The sequence below is a fragment of the Rhinoderma darwinii genome, chromosome 11 (genome assembly GCF_050947455.1).
Source record: "Rhinoderma darwinii isolate aRhiDar2 chromosome 11, aRhiDar2.hap1, whole genome shotgun sequence".
NCBI lineage: Eukaryota > Metazoa > Chordata > Amphibia > Anura > Rhinodermatidae > Rhinoderma > Rhinoderma darwinii.
In genome coordinates this window covers 76,823,273-76,846,884 of record NC_134697.1, presented here as the reverse complement: position 1 = coordinate 76,846,884, position 23,612 = coordinate 76,823,273, and the positions used below count along the sequence as shown (strand labels likewise).

The window sequence follows — 23,612 nt, the reverse complement described above, 5'->3', positions numbered from 1 at the left end:
AATGCCACAGTGCCCTCTGTAGTTAATGCCACACACCCCTAGATAATATCAGTGTCCTCTGTAGATACTGCCACAATGCACTCTGTAGATGCTGCCACAGTGCCCTCTGTAGATGCTGCCACTGTACCCTCTGTAGATGCTGCCATAGTGCCCTCTAGATGCTGCCACAGTGCCCTCTGTAGATGCTGCCAGTGCCCTCTGTAGATGCTGCCACAGTGCCCTCTGTAGATGCTGCCACAATGCCCTCTGCAGATGCTGCCACAGTGCCCTCTGCAGATGCTGCCACAGTGCCCTCTGCAGATGCTGCCACAGTGCCCTCTGTAGATGCTGCCACAGTGCCCTCTGTAGATGCTGCCACAGTGCCCTCTGTAGATGCTGCCACAGTGCCCTCTGTAGATGCTGCCACAGTGCCCTCTGTAGATGCTGCCACAGTGCCCTCTGTAGATGCGGTCACAGTGCTCTCTGTAGATACTGCCACACCCACCCATAGATAGTGCCACAGTGCCCTCTGCAGATGCTGCCACAGTGTCCTCTGTAGATGATGCCACAGTGCCATATATGGACAGTGATGTCAGGGTCTTGCCCAGAGCTGGAGTCCCGGAGCAGAGCCTCTTCTAGCACTCTGTCTGGGACTCCAGCTGTGCTCCTGACATCACTGTCCAGCTCAGGGGAAGCCCTAGACATCGCTGTCCATATGTGGACAGCGATGTCAGGGGATTCCACAGAGTTCCGGAGCAGAGCCTATACTAGCGCTCTGCCTGGGACTCCGCTCTGGGGAAGACCCTGACAACACTGTCCATATATGGACGGCGATGTCATGGAATTCCACAGAGTCCCGAAGCAGAGCCTGTACTAGAGCTCTGCCCGGGACTCTACTCTGGGGAAGACCGTGACAACACTGTCCATATATGGACAGCGATGTCAGGGAATTCAACAGAGGCCCAGAGCAGAGCATGTACTAGGGACTCTGTGTCCCACGGGCCGCAGATGACAGCATCAGGGGCCGCGTGCTTGAGACCCCTGCTTTAGTGCATAGGTCCCCCACTTTCAAATACAAAAGATAGCACGTAGATCATTACAGGCACGGCTGACGGCTGCGGACAGCCACCCGCATTTGCGGGCCGTGCTCCCATATAAAGTATGGGAGCACAGTCCGTAAATAGCAAAAAATAGGACATGTCCTATCTTTTGCGGAGCCTTTCTACGGCATGGACCCCTTTCCGTAAATATACGGGCATGTGTCCATCGGCCATAGAAATGGATGGGTCCGTAATTACGGACAGAATCTACGGTCGTGTGCATGGTGTCCTTATACTTTTTCCCAATATAGACCAATTATTTTAACTAAGCCCTTTAATAAAAACCCACACACATACATGCATACACACTATATATATATATATATATATATATATATATATATATATATATATATATATATATATATATATATAAAATGTTTGTTTCCAGCATCTTTTAGGGGCCATTTTTCAGGATGCAAGCAGTGATGCTGCCCAACTGTTGGCAAATCTGGCTAGACTTATTAACGCTAAGAAAATTTTAGAAATGGGTGAGTATTGATGTGGCATTCGCCAGCATATTCCCTTGGGGTATTAAAGTTTCAGCAAGTAAATGTTACTCTTTGTATGATGGAAAGTTATACAACTTTTCTATGAACTTTCTATGTGAATTATAATTTTCAGGATCCATGCTTGCTGGCATTCAATAGGAACCTTCATATTTGGCATCCAGACTATAAAAATCTGTCCTGAGAGTGTGATGGACTCATTACAGTCACAGTACAGTTATCAGAACGGTGTCTTGTAACAATCCATGTTATTTTGCAGCAATGTTTGCAAAATCACAGCAAAAAAAGCAAAAATTAACCGTGACGTGAACCCAGGCAAAGGCACAGAATTCATATCTGTTGTATAACCCCTTCCCAACATTTGACATATGGCTACGTCATAGCCGGGTAGGAGAATTATGGAGCGGGCTCACTCAGTGAGTCCACTTCATACAATGCAGGTGTCGGCTATATGTTACAGCCGACACTTTACAGTAACGAGCGGGATTGCGCTCAAGCACGATCACGCTCGTACAACCCGTTAAATGCCGCGGCCAATAGTGACCGCGGCATTTAAATCGTTAGAAATAGGGAGCGACCCCCTCTAACAGCTCATCGCGCCCTCACAATGCAATCGCGGGGTGGCGATGGTTGCTATGGTAGTCTGGGGGCCTAATGAAGGCCCCAGGTCCGCCATCTTTGTGCTCCCATGATACCCTGCCTCTGGCAGTGCTTAAAGAGGCTCTTTCACCACATTATAAGTGCCCTATATTGTACATAATGTGATTGGCGCTGTAATGTAGATTACAGCAGTGTTTTTTATTTAGAAAAACGATCATTTTTGACGGAGTTATGACTTATATTAGCTTTATGCTAATGAGTTTCTTAATGACCAACTGGGCGTGTTTTACTTTTTGACCAAGTGGGCGTTGTGGAGAGAAGTGTATGAGGCTGACCAATCAGTGACCAATCAGCGTCATACACTTCTCTCCATTCATGTATTCAGCACATAGTGATCTTGCGTTGTTCACTATGTGCAGTCACATACTCACACATTAACCTTACTGAAGTGTCCTGACAATGAATATACATTACCGTCCGCGGCATGAATCTCACTGCATGTCCTATAAGGCCTTATTTACACTAATGTGTGCGTTTTGCACGCGCAAAAAATGCTGCGTTTTTTGCGCATTGCAGTTCCGTGTGTCATCAGTGTTTGGTGCGTGGCTGCATGATTTTCGCACATATGCCATCCTTATGACACGCGGTTTTGAGGTTTAGAAAATGAAATGAAGGAAGTGTTTTTATGTTTTCCTTCATTCCTTGAACAACTGTTGTGTGAAGTGCGTCCGTGTGCTGCGCGTGGTTTTCACGCACCCATTGACTTCAATGGGTGCGTGATGCACAAAAACCGCTAAAGTATAGGGGATGCAGTGAGTTTCACGCAGCAGACACACGCTGCGTGAAAAACACGGAATGTCTGAACGGTTCCATTGACTTAAATAGGTACGTACGACGCGTGTGATTTTCACGCGCTTATCACGTACGTGAAACACGTTCGTGTAAATAAGGCCTAATAGTGCGTTATCACGCACCTACGCACAACACACTGATGCACATGCGTGTACGGTGCGTGATTAGCGCATCATTTCAGTTGAAAATAATCAAAAAATAAAAAATGTGCTTTGCAAGTGCGTGAATAACCCATGCCCCTTGCAAAGCACACTGATGCATAACGCAACACATGGACCCGATTCATGCGCGTGAATCGGATACTCTCGTGTGAATGAGGCCTAAGGGTATGTGCACACGCTAGCTGCCTTTTACGTCTGAAATTACAGACTGTTTTCAGGAGAAAACAGCTCCGTCGTTTCAGACGTAATTGCTCGTCCTCGCATTTTGCGAGGCGTCATTGATGGCCGTATATTTGAGCTGTTCTTCGTTGAATTCAATGAAAAACGGCTCAAATTACGTCCAAAGAAGTGTCCTGCACTTCTTTGACAAGGCAGTAATTTTACGCGTCGTCGTTTGACAGCTGTCAAACGACGACACGTAAATGACAGGTCGTCTGCACAGTACGTCGGCAAACCCATTCAAATGAATGGGCAGATGTTTGCCGACGTATTGGAGCCCTATTTTCAGACGTAAAACGAGGCATAATGCGCCTCGTTTACGCCTGAAAATAGGTAGTGTGAATGAGGCCTTACTGCGTCCCATACCGTCTACTGTGTATAACCGCTTACTCTATGTTCGGTTTATTGAAGCACATTCACTAACCTTAACATTTAGCACAACTATATTATGATGATTCTCCACAATAAAGCGGTCCCTCTTGTTTACCACAGGGTGCAGCTATGGCTATATCCCCTTGGTTCTCGCCTTGGTGTTGCCGACTGAAGGAAAACTAATTGCACATGTGCGGGAGGCAGAGGATGTGATTCGTGCAATGGAGTTATGGAAAGAGGTTTGGTATCCACTTACCATTATACTTTACAAATAGGGGACTTTTGAGAAATATCTGTACTGGTATATGCAGACGCTGCGGTCACATCGTGGTTTTTGCGAATCTGCGGCAAAACTTGTAATTTTGCCGTGATAATAAATAATCATTTTTATATGTCTGAAAATGCCCTTTTTTTTAAAATTGCGCCAAAAAAGTGAAATCACAGCAGAACACCACGATTTGACCGCAACGGACCCTAAGGGTACAGACACGTATGGTTTTGCCGCAAATCAGCACAGTTTTCAAATGATTGTAATGTCCGCACAGTTTTTGCAGATAAGACTGCGGTTTACCTGCAAAAAACTTGCGGACAATGCAATAATTTGAAAACCACAGCATTTTGCAGTACAACCATGTGTCGGTATGGTTTCGGCCGCACCTCTGCCCAACAGAGTCTGCTACGTGTCTGTACCCCAATAATGAAGATAAATAAATGCGTCTATGAGGAAGTGAGAGGCTAAAGGGTCTTACCCTAACAATCACAATAAGCTGCGTATGTTCACACACCAACGCAAAATACGTCTGAATACGGTGAAAACAGCTCCTGAATTTCAGACGTTTTTGCAAGTACTCGCGTTTTTCGCGGCGTCTGTTATGGACGCAATTGAAGCGGTTTTTCATTGGAGTCAATGAAAAACGGCTCGAAAAACGTCCAAAGAAGTGACATGCACTTCTTTGACGCGGGCATAATTTTACGCGCCATCTTTTGACAGCGACGCGTAAAATAACACCGCGTCTGCACAGAACATCGTAAGACCCATTGCAAGCAATGGGCAGATGTATTGGAGCCGTCTTTTCAGGGGTAATTCGAGGCATAAAACGTCTTAATTATCATTAGGCCGGGAACACACAAGTTTACATTTTTTTAGTCAGTCAAAGCCAGAAGTGGAAGGAAAACTACAAGTAAAGGAGCCGAAAACAGCCACAAAAATTGCTTCGAATCTCTGTGTATGTGATCCCGGCCTTATACATTATACATTCTTTATCATTCAAAATAGATTTTGGGTATTTCTACTGAGGTTATCCAAAAAAATGAAATGTGGGTTGGTAGCCCCGCTTACATCTAAATATTGCCTGTCCACTCTCATGCCCTTGGGTTCAGACAGTTTTTCTTAATGAATTGTAAAACTTTTTTTTTTACATATAGGGTTAATTCAAACGCGGTGGATTATTCCGTGGCAAAATCCACACGTGTTATGTGCAGATTTTCTACAGATTTCCCCCTTTGCACTCGCGCCTAACCAACAGAATTGACATGCTGAGGATTCGAAAATCCGCGGTATGTCCTGAATTCTGCGCGGATCTTTTCTGATACATGTGGATGAGCTTTTGAAAGCCCTATCCAAACGCATTTACTAAATTGCGCCAAAATAATCCAACTAAGAGGTGGCGCATCTAGTCTAATTCTAAACGGTCTAAATGACACTTGCCTGCGATGTGCTGTGGAATACGCATCATTAGGCTATGTTCACACGGGGTCTTTTGCCGAGTTTTTTGACGCGGAAACCGCGTCGCAAAACTCGGCAGAAACGGCCCGAGAACGCCTCCCATTGATTTCAATGGGAGGCGTCGGCGTCTTTTTCCCGCGAGCAGTAAAACTGCCTCGCGGGAAAAAGAAGCGACATGCCCTATCTTCGGGCGCTTCCGCCTCCGACCTCCCATTGACTTCAATGGGAGGCAGGAGAAAGCGTGTTTTCTGCCCGTGGCGCTCAATGGCCGCGGGCGAAAAACGGCGCGATCATTGCTATTCACACGGAGTATTTTGGGGGAGGAATATCTGCCTCAAAATTCCGTTTGGAGCTTTGAGGCAGATATTCCTCCCCCAAAATACTCCGTGTGAACATAGCCTAAGGGTATGTGCACACTGGATGGATTAGGTGCAGATTTCCGGCAAGGGATATTAGTGCATGAGCTTTGAACAAATCTCATCTACACGCTGCAGAAAAAAATCTGCTGAGAAAACGTGCATACATTGACCTGCGGTGCGTTTTATCAAAATCCAAGGCGATTTTTCCTCCTTGAGTTTAATGGATAGGTAAAAAGTCACAACAAATAGCAGATGTTTTGCGAATTTTGCTGCAGAAGAACTGCGATTCCCTGCAAAAATCGCAAATCTGAGAGAAAAAAAATATTGTTTTTCTTGTTGAAATTAAATAGTTAAGTTGTCATAGCAACGGCTTGTTTCTCCGGCTGTTCTCCAGGCAGCCCGGCCTCCTGGGATGACATTTCATTCCATGTAACTGCTGCAGCCAATCACAGGCTCTAGCAGTCAACATGAGCTGCAGCCAATCACAGGCTCTAGCAGTCAACATGGGCTGCAGCCAATCACAGGAGGCCGGGTTGCACAAAGAACAGCCAGGGAAACAAAGAGCTGTCGCTATGACAACACCAGGGGGGTTACGTATAAGACTTTTAAACTTAAAGGCAACGTAAACCTTTGAAAGTGATTTTTTTTTTTTATAAAACTGTCAGTCCGTGTGTTTGGTGCAACTTTCAAATTAGTTTTTATTAAAAAATATTTTTACTTATATTTATACACAGAGCCGCTGTATCGTTCGGTGGTCAGGTCCGCAGGATCCACCCGTTATCCATCACATGTAAGTTCATAACTTGATGTGATAGAGTACAGGTGGATCCTGCGGACCTGACGGATTCAGTTCTTAGCAATCTATTGTGTCTCTGTATACAGGATACAAAGCAGATACTTTGTATCTAAAAAAGTTAAAAACACTGACTGATATTTGTATTTAAAAAAAATAAAATAAAAATAACTTTCAAAAGGTTTACATGGCCTTTAACTCAAACAAGAAAAAAAAGTTGTTTTTCAGCCGCAATTCCCAGCGAGTTTTAGGTTAAATACGCTGCGCACTTTTACGGAGCTAATCCGACCCTAAGGGTAAGTTCACACGCAATGTTTTCAGACATAATTTGGGCGCTTTACGACTCGAATTAAGCCTGAAAAAACGGCTCCATTACGCCTACAAACATCTGCCCATTGCTTTGAATGGGTTTTACGATGTTCTGTTCCCACGAGGTGTAATTTTACGCGTCGCTGTCAAAATACGGCGCGTAAAAAGACGCCCGCGAAAAAGAAGCGCAGGTCACTTCTTGGGACGTTTTTGGAGGCGTTTTTCATTGACTCCATTGAAAAACAGCTCCAATAACGGCTGTAAAATATACCGTGAAAAACGCGAGTTGTTACAAAAACGTCTTAAAATCAGGAGCTGTTTTCGCTTGAAGCCAGCTCCGTATTTTCAGACATTTTTTGCTAAGCGTGTGAACATACCCTAACGCTGCAACAAACACTCCATATGCGTAAATTCATCCATACAAGGAATGTGGAGATGTATATTACTTACATATTACATTAACTATACTTGCCAGTTTCTAACCTTCCGATGTTAAGAGTCCAGTGTTGTGGTCCAGGTGCGGACTACTTCTGTCAGTGACAAATAACTATGTACCTTCTTTTTTTTGTCCCAACTTTATTTGCAGACCGGCGTAGACAATAAGATTCAGGTAGAAGTAAAGTCTGAAGAAGAAACACTGGGTAATTAAATCTCACAGTTGACTTACTCCTTATTTACCGATTGCTGAGACATGTTTTAACCTCCATTCACGAGGTGTCGTTAGAACCGCTTAAAAAAAACGCATCCGTAAACCGCATCTGTTTTTACCACTATTTGATTTGTTTTTCAATGCAAATGTAAAAACCTCATCTGCATAAAAAGATGCAAATCACCGTAAAAATGCATACGTCTTTCAGATGCGGTTTTTACAGCACCCCTAAATGAAACCTTAGGGTATGTGCACACGATAACTGGCTTTTGCGTATGAAATTACAGACTGTTTTTAGGAGAAAACAGCTCCGTCGTTTCAGACGTAAAAGCTCCTCCTCGCATTTTGCGAGGCGTCATTGACAGCCGTAATTTTGAGCTGTTCTTCATTGAATTCAATGAAAAACAGCTAAAATTACGTCCAAAGAAGTGTCCTGCATATAATGTACAGTGAAGGAAATAAGTATTTGATCCCTTGCTGATTTTGTAAGTTTGCCCACTGTCAAAGTCATGAACAGTCTAGAATTTTTAGGCTAGGTTAATTTTACCAGTGAGAGATAGATTATATTAAAAAAATAAAAGAAAATCACATTGTCAAAATTATATATATTTATTTGCATTGTGCACAGAGAAATAAGTATTTGATCCCCTACCAACCATTAAGGGTATGTGCACACACACTATTTACGTCCGTAATTGACGGACGTATTTCGGCCGCAAGTCCCGGACCGAACACAGTGCAGAGAGCCGGGCTCCTAGCATCATACTTATGTACGATGCTAGGAGTCCCTGCCTCGCTGCAGGACAACTGTCTCGTACTGAAAACATGATTACAGTACGGGACAGTTGTCCTGCAGCGAGGCAGGGACTCCTAGCATCGTACATAACTATGATGCTAGGAGCCCGGCTCCCTGCACTGAGTTCGGTCCGGTACTTGCGGCCGAAATACGTCCGTCAATTACGGACGTAAGTAGTGTGTGTGCACATACCCTAAGAGTTCAGCCTCCTCCAGACCAGTTACACGCTCCAAATCAACTTGGTGCCTGCATTAAAGACATCTCTTACATGGTCACCTGTATAAAAGACTCCTGTCCACAGACTCAATTAATCAGTCTGACTCTAACCTCTACAACATGGGCAAGACCAAAGAGCTTTCTAAGGATGTCAGGGACAAGATCATAGACCTGCACAAGGCTGGAATGGGCTACAAAACCATAAGTAAGACGCTGGGTGAGAAGGAGACAACTGTTGGTGCAATAGTATGAAAATGGAAGACATACAAAATGACTGTCAATCGACATCGATCTGGGGCTCCATGCAAAATCTCACCTCGTGGGGTATCCTTGATCCTGAGGAAGGTGAGAGCTCAGCCGAAAACTACACGGGGGGAACTTGTTAATGATCTCAAGGCAGCTGGGACCACAGTCACCAAGAAAACCATTGGTAACACATTACTCCGTAATGGATTAAAATCCTGCAGTGCCCGCAAGGTCCCACTGCTCAAGAAGGCACATGTACAGGCCCGTCTGAAGTTTGCAAATGAACATCTGGATGATTCTGAGAGTGATTGGGAGAAGGTGCTGTGGTCAGATGAGACTAAAATTGAGCTCTTTGGCATTAACTCTACTCGCCGTGTTTGGAGGAAGAGAAATGCTGCCTATGACCCAAAGAACACAGTCCCCACTGTCAAGCATGGAGGTGGAAACATTATGTTTTGGGGGTGTTTCTCTGCTAAGGGCACAGGACTACTTCACCGCATCAATGGGAGAATGGATGGAGCCATGAACCGTCAAATCCTGAGTGACAACCTCCTTCCCTCCACCAGGACATTAAAAATGGCTCGTGGCTGGGTCTTCCAGCACGACAATGACCCGAAACATACAGCCAAGGCAACAAAGGAGTGGCTCAAAAAGAAGCACATTAAGGTCATGGAGTGGCCTAGCCAGTCTCCAGACCTTAATCCCATCGAAAACTTATGGAGGAAGCTGAAGATCCGAGTTGCCAAGCGACAGCCTCGAAATCTTAATGATTTACAGATGATCTGCAAAGAGGAGTGGGTCAAAATTCCATCTAACATGTGTGCAAACCTCATCATCAACTTCAAAAAACGTCTGACTACTGTGCTTGCCAACAAGGGTTTTGCCACCAAGTATTAAGTCTTGTTTGCCAAAGGGATCAAATACTTATTTCTCTGTGCACAATGCAAATAAATATATATAATTTTGACAATGTGATTTTCTTTTTTTTTTTTTAATATAATCTATCTCTCACTGGTAAAATTAACCTAGCCTAAAAATTCTAGACTGTTCATGTCTTTGACAGTGGGCAAACTTACAAAATCAGCAAGGGATCAAATACTTATTTCCTTCACTGTATATAAGTGCCCTGCACTTCTTTGACGAGGCAGCCATTTTACGCGTCGTCGTTTGACAGCTGTCAAACAACGACGCGTAAATGACAGGTCGTCGGCACAGTACGTCGGCAAACCCATTCAAATGAATGGGCAGATGTTTGCCGACGTATTGGAGCCCTATTTTCAGGCGTAAATCGAGGCATAATATGCCTCGTTTACGTCTGAAAATAGGTTGTGTGAACCCAGCCTAAGGCTACGCACAGCGACCACCGTTCGACTGAAGTACCTTCCCAAACCAAATGGTTTTACTGCACATTTTTTGCAGCTAAAACTGCCGTTTACCTGCAAAAAAAAACACTGACATTGAGGGTATGTTCACACGCAAACTCAAAAACGTCTCAAAATATGTAGCTGTTTTCAAGGGAAAACAGCTCCTGATTTTCCGATGTTTCTTAAGCCACTCGCGATTTTCGCAGCGTTTTTCACGGCGTATTTTACGGCCGTTTTTGGAGCTTTTTTTCAATAGAGTCAATGAAAAACGGCTCCAAAAACGGCTCAAGAAGTGACCTGCATTTCTTTTTCGTGGCCGTTTTTTTCCACGTAAAAAACACAGCAAAAAACGCTCTGTCGGAACAGAACGCCGTTTTCCCATTGAAATCAATGTGCAGATGTTTGGAGGCGTTCTGCTTCCGATTTTTCGGCCGTTTTTCGGGCGTTTACGGCCCGAAAAACGTCAGAAAATAGGCCATGTGAACATACCCCATACAAGCATTTGAGAACCATGCGCATTTGCGGTATATCCGCATGTTGGCGCGGATCTTGGCCACACTTCAGTCGTGCGGCACGCACTTCGCCTTAGGGTATGTTCACACGACAACGCTAAATACGTCTGAAATTACGGAGCTGTTTTCAGGCGAAAACAGCTCCTGAATTTCAGACGTTTTTGCATGTAGTCGCGTTTTTCGCAGCGTCTTTTACGGACGTTATTGCAGCTGTTCTTCATTGGAGTCAATGAAAAACGGCTCCAAAAACGTCCCAAGATGTGACATGCACTTCGTTGACGCGGGCGTATTGTTACGCGCCATCTTTTGACAGCGACGCGTAAAATTACACCTCGTCTGAACAGAACATCATAAAACCCATTGCAAAAAATGCGCAGATGTTTGCAGACGTAATGGAGCCGTCTTTTCAGGCGTAATTCGAGGCGTAAAACGCCCGAATTACGTCTGAAAATAGGCCGTGTGAACATACCCTAATTGTTATTACACATTGCTAAGCATGTATTTTTTGCTGCTGTTCTCCCAGTGCTGGCATTGTATCAATGAAAAAGAGTTGCTGTGGCACCTTCACCTATGTGTAGGTCCATAACCTTATGGTGACTTCTACCCCCCACCCTTAGTAAAGAGATTCCAGTCAAGCTGTGGCATTCACTCTAAATGCCTTATATTAACCTCTTTTTTTTTGTGTATAGATGATTTACTATCTGCCGGAGAAGCTGCGACATTTGACTTAATCTTTATAAATATGGCTGGTCAAACAAACTGCAGAAAATATTATGAGAAATGTCTGCGTCTGCTGAAGAGCAGAGGAGTTCTAGCCATCGATGGGGTAAGTTCATGCTCAGTCTGTACATAATAGAGATATATAAAACAATAGCTTAAAGCAAGCAGCGGATATACAGTACAGTATATTGTCTATTCATGTATAACACATTATATCATAAAATGAAAAAATTAACCCTTCTATCATTGATCAGGTCCTGTGCAATGGAGCAGTCCTTAAAATGAACTCTGTGACTGATGAGGTGCAAAGCATACAGCAGATGAATGAAGCCATCTTAAGGGATGCTCGTGTTTTCCTAAGTATACTACCTCTTGCTGATGGACTGATTTTATGTTTCAAGCTTTAAACCCAATTATCTTCCACTTTTCCAAAGGTACATTGTTTCTCAAAGAAGACTTTGGCATTAGGCCTCATGCACAAGGCTATATTATAGATGTGTAAAACACGAAATATTCTGGCCAGATACTGCTATGGGTCCTACAAGTACCTCTGATTTCACACTGCAGTTTTTTCCATAAAACAAATCATGGCATGTTCCAGCATGATGTATTAGAGGTATTCTCCACCAGAATTATTGCTTATAGAAGAGAATACGGTGCCACTGTATGCCAACGGGTCCATAATACGAACCTCGAGGGACTTCGTGTCTACATTTTCAGAATTTCCAGCATGTGACTTTACCATGTGCATGGACACTAATCGGACAGGAAATGCTGACAATTTACAGACTGTTAATAGACAAAAGGAAGAGCATTTTGGGGAAATCCTATATGCTCGGCAGAAGTCGCAAATCAGCTTGATGGCACAAAATTTAGGGTCTATTAAAGCATTGCACTCAAATCGTGGTTTATTGTTGAAAATCGCTACGAACAGACGAGGATACATTTGTCAAGAAATCTACAGCGTAGTAACTTTTAGTGCATAGATATCCCCATTAACCACTTTAGGACGTAGCCTGTTTTGGCCTTGTGGACACATGTTTTTTTCAAATCTGACATGTGTCGGTTTATGTGGTAATAACTTTGGAATGCTTTTACCTAACTAAGGGATTCTGAGATTGTTTTCTCGTGACATGTTGTACTTTATGTTAGTGTAAAAATTTGGTCGATAAATTCAATATTTATTTATGAAAAACGTAAAATTTTAGCGAAAAATTAGCATTTTTCTAAATTTAAATGTATCTACTTGCAAAACAGATAGTAATACCACACAAAATAGTTACTAGTTAACATTTCCCATATGTCTACTTTATGTTTGCATAGTTTTTTTTCACGTCCTTTTATTTTTCTAGGACGTTACAAGGCTTAGAACTTTAGCAGCAATTTCTCATATTTTCAAGAAAGTTTCAAAAGGCTATTTCCGGGACCAGTTCAGTTGTGAAGTGGCTTTGAGGGCCTTATATATTAGAAAGTGCCTATAAATCACCCCATTTTGAAAACTGCACCCCTCAAAGTGTTCAAAACAGCATTCATAAAGTATTTTAACCCTTTAGGCGTTTCACAGGAATTAAGGCAAAGTAGAGGTGAAATTTACTAATTAAATATTTTTTTGCTGAAATTCATTTGTAATAAAAAAAAATCCTGTGAGAGTATGTTCACACGCAGTAGCAAAATACGTCTGAAATTACGGAGCTGTTTTCGCCTGAAAACAGCTCCTGATTTTCAGACGTTTTTTAACAACTCGTGTTTTTTGCGGCGTATTTTACGGACGGTATTGGAGCTGTTTTTCAATGGAGTCAGTTAAAAACGACTCCAAAAATGTCCCAAGAAGTGACATGCACTTCTTTGACGCGGGCGTCTTTTGACAGCGATGCGTAAAATTACACCTCGTGGGAACAGAACATCGTAAAACCCATTGAAAGCAATGGGCAGATGTTTGTAGGCGCAATGGAGGCGTAATTCGAGGCATAAAACACCCGAATTACGTCTGAAAACACTGCATGTGAACATACCCTAGCACAGAAGGTTTCACCTGAGAAACGCAACTCAATATTTATTACCCAGATTCTGCAGTTTATAGAAATATCCCACATGTGGCTCTAGTGTGCTAATGGGCTGAAGCACAGGCCTAAGACGCAAAGGAGCACCTAGAGGATATTGGGGCCTCCTTTTTTTAGGAATATATTTTAGGCACAATTTTGATTGAAGTGGTTTTACGAGGAATAAAGGAGAAAAAGCAACATTTGTAAAGCAATTTTTCCCTGATTACGGCAATACCCCATAGGTGGTCATAAACTGATGTTTGGACCCACAGCAGTGCTCAGAAGGGAAGGCGTGCAGATTTTGCTGGATTGGTTTTCAGTGCCATGTCGTGTTTGCAACGCCCTGGAGCGACGACCAAAACAGTGGATACCCCCCAAAAGTGACCCCATTTTGGAAACTACACCCCTCAAGGAATTTTTCTAGGGGTATAGTTAGCATTTTGACCCCATAGGTTTTTTGTGGAATTAGGCCATGAAAATGAATATCAACATTTTTGTCCACTAAAATATTAATTTTTTTAATTTTCACAAGGGATAAAAGAGAAAAAGCAACCCAACATTTGTAAAGCAATTTCTCCTGAGTACTGCAATTCCCCTATGTGTGGTCATAAATGTTTTTTTTTTTAATTAGAAATTAATTAACCCTTTGACTGATCCTTTTTTGCGTTTTCATTTTCGTTTTTCACTCCCCGCCTTCCAAGAGCCATAAACTTTTTTATTTTTCCGTCATTAGAGCGGTGTGGGGCTTATTTTTTGCAGGAGGAGTTGTACTTTCTAGTGACACCATTTAAAGTACCATGTAATGTACTAGAAACTGAACAAAAATTATTTGCGGGCTGAAATTGGAAAAAACTGATTCCTCTATTGTTTTTGGGGTTTTGTTTTAAATCTTTCATCGTGCGGTAAAAACGACAACTTTAGTTTTATTCTGCGTCTCAGTACGATTATGGTGATACCAAATTTATATAGGTTTTTTATATTTGACTACTTTTACAAAGAAGACTATTTGTTAAAAAAAATAAATGGCTTTGGATCATCACATTCTGAGAAGCATAACTTTTTTATTTTTTGGTCGATGGAGTGGTCTGGGGCTTATTTGTGGCGGAACGAGCTGTAGCTTTTTTTGGTACCATTTTATGGTACGTGTCACGATGCGGGGTGTGGACGCACTGGGCCGTACCGCGTAGCGGGGATGGCAGCTGGCCAAACCGGAGGGTACACAGTTCAATGGTTCAGCGAGAGTACCTGAGGCAATCGTAGGCAGTGGCGAGGCGGACACGTCCAGAACCAGGCGGTGGGAAGTCGTTCGGTGAGGCGTAGCAGGGTAGCGTAGACTGTAGCACAGCACGGCAGGTAGCACAGCACGGCAATAGCACTAGGTAGCACGGAAACAGGATACGGGATACGGAATACAGGAGCAAGGTACACTGGGAGGCTGGAAGACACTGGGAGACCATAAGCAAGACGAACAACGGGAAAACTAACAACGCTCTGGCAAAGGGCAAGAGGGCCGCAAAAAAGAAGTGCAGGTCACTTCTTGGGACGTTTTTGGAGCCGTTTTTCAGATACTCTATTGAAAACAGCTCCAAAAACGGCTATAAAAAAATGCAGCAAAAAATGTGAGTGGCTTAAAAAAAAACTTCTGAAAATCAGGAGCTGTTTTCCCTTGAAAACAGCTCCGTATTTTCAGACGTTTTAGTCTAGCGAGGACCCTAAGTCTCTGAGGACCAGCCAGTCCTCATAGGCTTCCATACATGGCTGACCCGGAGGCCGTTGTCTGGCCTCCGGATGCCATCACAAGCATCAGCAAACCCCCACAATTGCATGGGGGCTGCCGATGTGCTACAAAACACCCTAAATGCGGCAATCGCAATCGATCGCCGCATTTAAGGGGTTTATTGCCGAAATCAGGGGCGATGAGCCGCTGATCGGCAACCCTGGAGTGTCAGCTGTCGGGGACAGCTGACCTCCCGGTTCCCGATGCACACCTTGTCGCCGACAGTGTGCATTGGGAACGACATAGTGACTTCCTGTCACTCTGACAGGAAGCCTATCAGGACCAGCCGGAGGTTGGTCCTGATGGGCTTCCGTCCATGGCAGACACGGAGGCCATTGTCCGGCTTCCGTTTGCCATGCTAACTATTGTCAGACCGGGGTCTGCCGATATGCTAGGGGTTAATTGCAAAAATCAATAGCAAAGGACCGATGGCCGGCAAGAGTGGAGTGTCAGCTGTCGCCGACAGCTGACCTCCCGTTTCCCAGTGCACACTGTCGCCGACAGTGCTCTGATTTGAATGGAGACAAAAAAAAAAACGCAAAAAACAAATGACGGAATTTCACATTTTTTTCCATTGCCCCTGAAAAAAAGTAATAAAAATTAATCAGTAAGTCCCATCTACCCCAAAAAAGTACCAATAAAAAAGACCAATGCAGCAAAAGACAAGCCCACATATCACGAACAATGATGGAAAAATAGAAGTTATGGCTCTTGGAAAGCGATAAATGAAAAAAACAAATAATTTTAGTTCAAAAGTGTTTTTATTGAGCAAAAGTAGTAAAAAAAACATAAAGAACCGATATATAGTATCGTCGTAATCATACCGACCTATTGAATAAAAGGTAACATTTTATTTACACTGCCCAGTGAACGTCGTAAATTTAAAATGCATAGAACAATGGCAGAAATCGTGTTTTTTTTTTTCTATTCCCGCCCCCCCCCAAAAAAAATTTTTAAAAAAAAATCGATTACTTGCCGGTAATCGGTTTTTCATGAAACTATGACAGCACCCCTGGAGAGACATCCCACTAGCTGGACAGGAAGCATGAGATATATATATATATATATATATATATATAGATCTCTAAAAAGGACTCACCTCTCCACATACCCAGTCTTAAAGAGGCTCTGTCACCAGATTTTGCAGCCCCTATCTGCTATTGCAGCAGATAGGCGCTGCAATGTAGATTACAGTAACGTTTTTATTTTTAAAAAAACGAGCATTTTTGGCCAAGTTGTGACCATTTTTGTATTTATGCAAATGAGGCTTGCAAAAGTCCAAGTGGGCGTGTTTAAAGTAAAAGTCCAAGTGGGCGTGTATTATGTGCGTACATCGGGGCATTTTTACTACTTTTACTAGCTGGGCGTTCTGACGAGAAGTATCATCCACTTCTCTTCAGAACGCCCAGCTTCTGGCAGTGCAGACACAGCGTGTTCTTGAGAGATCACGCTGTGACGTCACTCACAGGTCCTGCATCGTGTCGGACGAGCGAGAACACATCGGCACCAGAGGCTACAGTTGATTCTGCAACAGCATCAGCGTTTGCAGGTAAGTAGCTACATCGACTTACCTGCAAACGCTGATGCTGCTGCAGAATCAACTGTAGCCTCTGGTGCCGATGTGGCCAACACGATGCAGGACCTGGGGCAGGAAGTGAGTGACGTCACAGCGTGATCTCTCGAGAACACGGCTGTGTCTGCACTGCCAGAAGCTGGGCGTTCTGAAGAGAAGTGGATGATACTTCTCGTCAGAACGCCCAGCTAGTAGTAGTAAAAACGCCCCGATGTACGCACATAATACACGCCCACTTGGACTTTTACTTTAAACGCGCCCACTTGGACTTTTGCAAGCCTCATTTGCATAAATACAAAAATGGTCATAACTTGGCCAAAAATGCTCGTTTTTTAAAAATAAAAACGTTACAGTAATCTACATTGCAGCGCCTATCTGCTGTAATAGCAGATAGGGGTTGCAAAATCTGGTGACAGAGCCTTTTTTAGGGTATGTTCACACGCTGAGAGGCAGTTACGTGTGAAAAGACAGACTGTTAACAGCTGCCTCGTTTCACACGTAAAAGCTCCTCCTCGTAATTTACGAGGCGTCTGAGACGCTCGTAAACCTTGAGCCGTGCTTCATTGATTTCAATGAAGAACGGCTCAAAGTACGTGGCAAAGAAGTGCCCTGCACTTCTTTGCCGAGGCAGTCAATTTACGCGTCGTCGTTTGACAGCTGTCAAACGACGACGCGTAAATTACAGGTCGTCTGCACAGTACGTCGGCAAACCCATTCAAATGAATGGGCAGATGTTTGCCGACGTATTGCAGCCCTATTTTCAGACGTAAAACGAGGCATAATACGCCTCGTATACGTCTGAAATTTGGCCGTGTGAACATACCCTAAGGAAGAATTCAGGATGGGAATTAGTTTAGTTCATGTTTTACATATATATATATTTATTTGCGCCACCCTAGTGAAGCTACCTCACACTTATAAAATAGAGAATATTTACAAAAGATCCGTCCAGATCTCAATCTCTGGATAATCCTTCTAATTATTGAAAAATACATAAAAAAGGGAGGTAAAACAAGGGGGTGCAGTCATAGGTTCATGAAAAACAGATTACCAGTAAGTAATCAATCTTTTACCCCTTCATCTATGACAGCACTCCTGGAGATTTACAATAGATGTCTAAGAATTTTATGGTGGGACTAGAGCTTGTAAGGGTATGTTCACACGGCAGCGTCCGCAACGGGTGAAATTACGAGGCTGTTTTCAGGTGAAAACAGCACCGTAATTTCAGCCGTATTGGCATGTTGAGGCGCTTTTTGCTGCGTCCATTACGGACGTTAAATGGAGCTGGTTTTCCATGGAGTCCATGGAAAACGGCTCCATTTACGCCTGAAGAAGTGACAGACACTTCTTTGACGCGGGCGTTTTTTCAGCCGTTTTTGGAGCTGTTTTCAATAGAGTCTATGAGAAAACAGCTCCAAAAACGTCCCAAGGAGTGTCCTGCACTTCTTTTGACGAGGCTGTAATTTTACGCATCGTCGACGCGTAAATGACAGGTCGTCGGCACAGTACGTCGGCAAACCCATTCAAATGAATGGGCAGATGTTTGCCGACGTATTGGAGCCGTATTTTCAGATGTAAAACGAGGCATAAAACGCCTCGTTTACGTCTGAAAATAGGTCGTGTGAACCCAGCCTAAGGCTGGGTTCACACGACCTATTTTCAGGCGTAAACGAGGCGTATAATGCCTCGTTTTACGCCTGAAAATAGTGCTACAATACGTCGGCAAACATCTGCCCATTCATTTGAATGGGTTTGCCGACGTATTGTGCAGACGACCTGTAATTTACGCGTCGTCGTTTGACAGCTGTCAAACGATGACGCGTAAATTGACTGCCTCGGCAAAGAAGTGCAGGGCACTTCTTTGCCACGTAATTTGAGCTGTTCTTCATTGAACTCAATGAAGCACAGCTCAAGATTTACGAGCGTCACAGACGCCTCGTAAATTACGAGGAGCATTTACGTGTGAAACGAGGCAGCTGTTAACAGTCTGTCTTTTCACACGTAAATGCCTCTCAGCGTGTGAACATACCCTAAGACTTTCTACCAAAGGCTAGGTCAGAGGCTGTATGCAGCTCTAACTGATAATGCTTAACCCCATCCCACCATTTTTCGGATTTTCACTTTAATTTTTTCCTCCCCACCTTCCAAAAGCCCTAACTTTTTTGTTTTTCCATCAATATTGCCGTATGAGGGCTTGTTTTTAGCGGGAAGTTTTCATGGCACCATTTATTGTACCCTATTATGTAGTGGGAAACTGGGAAAAAAATATTTGTGGGTGGAATAGGAAAAAAACTGATTCCTCAATCTTTTGGGTGGTTTTGTTTTTACAGCGTTCACCGTGCGGTAAAAACGGTATGTTAACTTTATTCTGCGGGTCAATACGATTGCAGCGATACCAAATTTATATAGTATTTTTTTTATGTTTTGTTATTTTTTACTACTTTTACAAGAAAAAAAAACTGTTAAAAAATAAAAATTTGCGTTTTGTCTCCATATTCTGAGAGCCATAACTTTATTTTTCTGTTTAGCGGTATGAGGGCTTATTTTTAGCGAGGAGAGCTGTAGTTTATATTGGTATCATTTTGGGATACATGACACTTTTTATTACATTTTTTGTGGGAGATGTGACCACAAAACAGCAAATCTGACGGTTTTATTTTTTGCAGCGTTCACCGTGCGGACTAAATAATGATACATTGTAATACTTTAGAATTTTACGGACGCGTCGATTCCAGTTTTGTGAATTTTTTATTCTTTTTACATTGTGCTTGAGGGAAATTGTATTATTTTTTTTTAACTCCCGAGGGGACTTGAAACAGCGATCACGATATACTGCAATACGAATGTATTGCAGTATATCGTGATTCTGACTGTCCCATATGAAGCCCTGCCGGAGGAGTACAAAGATGGCGGACTTAATCAGGCCCCCAGGCTGCCACGCCTACCAATGGCAACCCCCAATCTCGACCCTGGGAGGGGCCATTGGAACGCTACAGGATTCTGTTTTCAATGATTTAAACGCTGCGTTCGCTATTGACCGCACTATTTAACGGGTTAAACAAGCGGGATTACCCGGAAGTGTAACACACAGCTGAAACACTTGTCCTATGGATCAGGCTAAGCCCGTGAATCCGCTTCACACTCCCCCACCCGACGTGCGCCGTATATATACGGCGGATGTCGGGAAGGGTTAAGGAAGGTGTGAGGGAAGCTCCATGTTTTTCTTGTGAATTACGATCACTTTTATTCAATACATGCTCAGCCCTCGTGGAGTGAGCTCCAAAGAACTCTGGATCGTTTGATTAACATATGCTAAATGTATGGCTTGTATAATCCATCTAGCTATTGTAGCCTACTGGCTGCCGAACCCTTGTTAGGACCATGGAATTGGATAAATAGGTTTTCAGAAGATCTCCAATCTTTGGTGACCTCTAGGTACTGAACCAGGCATCTCCTTACATCCAGTTAAACTGCTGCTCCTTAGTATTCCTACTTAGAGTTACAGATGGAGGGGAGAATAATCTCCTGATCTTGATTGAAAGGAGAGACTACTTTGGGAAGGAACCCTGGTAAAGTCTTCATAACTCTATCTTCTAACAGCAGTGTATATGTAGGAAAAGCAGAGAGGGCCTTTATCTCACTCACTCTACAGGCCGTAGTAATGGCGAATAGAAACGTCATCATGAGTGTAAGCATCTTAATGGTTACGGTGTCTAGGGGGTTCAAAAGGCAAAGTTGTCATAGCAGTAAGAAGAGTGTTTAATTCCCATCGAGAGATTTAAGACCTAATCTGGGGTTTGAGCCTAGGGGATGCCATCCAGAATCTCCTGACTAAGGGGTGTTCAGCCAACCTAAAGTCAAAAAAGGAACTCAGGGCAGAGATCTGGACCTTTAGGCTATGTTCACACGGAGTATTTTGGGGGAGGAATATCTGTCTCAAAATTCCGTTTGGAACTTTGAGGCAGATATTCCTCTCCCTGCACGCCGATTTTCGCGGCAATTATCGTGCCGTTTTTCGCCTGCGGCCATTGAGCGCCGCGGGCATAAAACAGCGAGAAATACGCTTTCTCCTGCCTCCCATTGAAGTCAATGGGAGGTCAGAGGCGGAAGCGCCCGAAGATAGGGCATGTCGCTTCTTTTTCCCGCGAGGCAGTTTTACTGTTCGCGGGAAAAAGACGCCGACGCCTCCCATTGAAATCAATGGGAGGCGTTCTCGGGTCGTTTTTGCGACGCGGTTTCCGCGTCAAAAAACTCGGCAAAATACCCCGTGTGAACATAGCCTTAAAGTGCTTGGCTTAAGGTTTTTATCCTCCCTGCCTGGAGGAAATCTAAAATTAAAGGGATAGCTTGTATAGCTAGGGGATTTATATCTATACCTGCAAACTTAATAAATGTTCTCCAGACTCTTAAATATATATTTGAGGTAACAGATTTCCTGCTGGCTAGCAAAGTAGAAATGACTGACTCAGAGAACCCTCTTTGCCTAAGAATTACCCTTTGTTTCCAGGCTGTCAGATGGAGTTTTGATATTTCTGAGTGCATTACTGATATGGTCGGGAGAATCCAAGGCGGATCTGAGGATATTCTCCCCAACCATGTGAACCAGGGTCTCATCAGTGGGATCGATCTTGTCCCTCCCTGATGGTTTATATACTCCACTGCTGTCGTGTTGTCAGAATAGAGCTTTATAATCAGACCCAAAATTATTTGTATAGGCGTTTTTCAAAACCTGAAAAACTGCCGCTAGCTCCTTGAAGTTGGAGGACTTTGGAGATGTCTAGTAGTCCCACTGACATTGGTGAAAAAAAGGAGTCACAGTGAGCTACCCAACCCCAAGGACTTGCATCCATTGACTGTAGGAGTTGTTGCCCTTGGAATACCCCTCCTGAGATTTTCTCTGTTCAACCATCATCTGAGAGACAGCCTGTCTGAAGAGGAAACGTGAAGGGAATGATCTAAAAAGTAACTGCTTTTGTCTCATTTCCTTAGAATGTCCAGTTGTAGAGCCCTGGATCTGAAGTGAGCCCACCTTACAGCTGGAATGCATGACAACAAGAGGCCCAGGATTGACATCGCTCTCCTGAAAGATGTCGTATGTCTCAAATAAAGTTCTGAGACCCGGTCTAGCAGAGGTTGGATCTTCCCCTGTGGAAGGAAGGACATCTGCCTGGAGGAGTCTAGAAAAATCCCTAAAAAAATAAAAACCACACTTGCGCGAGGGAATCAATTTGATTTCTTTTAATTTATGTTCCACCCCAACTTCATTAGAATAGAGCAAACTAATTCTATCTGCAGTGTCAAGAGCCTGAGATGTTTGTTTTTTTTTTTAGATTTATGATGACCCTGAATTTCTCTTCTGTTTTTCTTACTAAAAAATAGAGAGAAGTAGAAGTCATTCCCGATCTCTAGACTTGTAACTGGAATCAGAACCCCTTCTTTTGTAAGGGGGAAAAATTCTGACTAACGCTACTTGCTTTTCTAGGGGTCTTTGCACCTTTGTAGGGACTTGAATTCTAGAACATATCCCAATCTTATAGTCCCCAGGGTCCAGAGATCTTTTCAGTTTTGATAAAACAGAGATAGGCGACCCCACACCATGCTTCTTCTGGTGTTATTGTTGGTGTTCCTTGTTTTTTGGGTCATTCTGAGGCCTGAAAAGGAAGCCCTTGTTCTTCCTAAGAAACCTTGAGGCCTTAAAATCCTAACCCCTTGGATTAGTTTTTTTTTTTAATTAAACCTTCTGGGAGGAAAGGCTTCAGTTTGTTTTTCTTGAGTAGGAAATCTCTTTTTCCTATCAGAGGCCTTTCTTAATAAAGGGTCTAGCAGAGGTCCAAACAAAAAATCCCCAGAACAGGAAATGGAGTACAGCCTCCCTTTCGAGCCTGTGCCCCCCTTCCAAATCTTCAGGCAGATAGTCCTCCTAGATGAATTTGGAAGGGCTGCTGATCTAGCAGTCAGACAGAATCTATGGAGGAGCCAGCCAAAAAAAATCTACAGTCCATGGTAGAACTGGGAGGGAGGAAATGATCTGCTCTCTGGTATATATCTCTCCAACATGTAGTTCTAACTGTGCTATCCAGATTTTTTTAAGACCTCGCAACACAAGTCGCCACAATACCCGACTTAAAAGCCCCCAGAGCAGATTCCCAACTTATTTTTAGATCGTTATCTGCCTCCATATTCATGGGGTCAGAAAGGGAACCTAGATCCTCGAAAGGTAAGAGCTTTTATTTTTGACATTTTGGCAACTGGAGCATCAAGTCTAGGGGTACTATCCCAATCTTTACAGACCTTCTCCTCAAAAAGTATATTTCCTCTTTAGAAACTTGGATGCCAATCTTTGGCGGGGCTTTTCCATTCCCATTTGAGACTTGCTAGTTTTAGGAATAGGAAAGCTTCTTTGCTTTCTAGGCCCTAAACCCTCAAATCATTATGTCCTGGACAGAACGGGGTTCTTTGGGGTCATCAATATTCATTGTTGCTCTTAAAGTTTTAAGGAGCGATTACACGTCCTCAGCTAAAAACAGATTTTTATTTCCCCCGTCCTCTTCAGAGGAATCTCAACAGCTCAGCCCTCCACCTTCTAACGGAAAACTATATTCACCAGAAGAATCTGATACATCAATCTGAGCGGAAGAGGTAAATCTCTTCTTTTAGGGACTTAAGGGAATTCCTAACTTCGGCCCTTAAAAAGGAACAGTGTCATCGCAAATAATTTTTTTATATGTTAAAGATGTT

The 23,612-nt window shown here is 43.3% G+C and overlaps 1 protein-coding gene across 5 annotated transcripts in view; it reads left to right on the top strand.

Annotated features, from left to right (window-relative positions):
* The window catches only part of COMTD1 (catechol-O-methyltransferase domain containing 1), a 31,348-nt gene extending 7,736 nt beyond the window's left edge, over positions 1 to 23,612 (top strand). For 4 of the 5 annotated variants that reach the window (XM_075841771.1, XM_075841774.1, XM_075841776.1 and 1 more), the window contains 5 exons: positions 1,471 to 1,570; positions 3,913 to 4,031; positions 7,566 to 7,620; positions 11,452 to 11,588; positions 11,737 to 12,383. In XM_075841771.1, the coding sequence (XP_075697886.1) occupies positions 1,471 to 1,570; positions 3,913 to 4,031; positions 7,566 to 7,620; positions 11,452 to 11,588; positions 11,737 to 11,889 (564 nt within the window). In that variant the 3' untranslated portion in view covers positions 11,890 to 12,383. Of the gene's footprint in view, positions 1 to 1,470; positions 1,571 to 3,912; positions 4,032 to 7,565; positions 7,621 to 11,451; positions 11,589 to 11,736; positions 12,384 to 21,863 lie in introns of those variants that run through there. The other variant, XM_075841773.1, reaches the window with a different exon arrangement.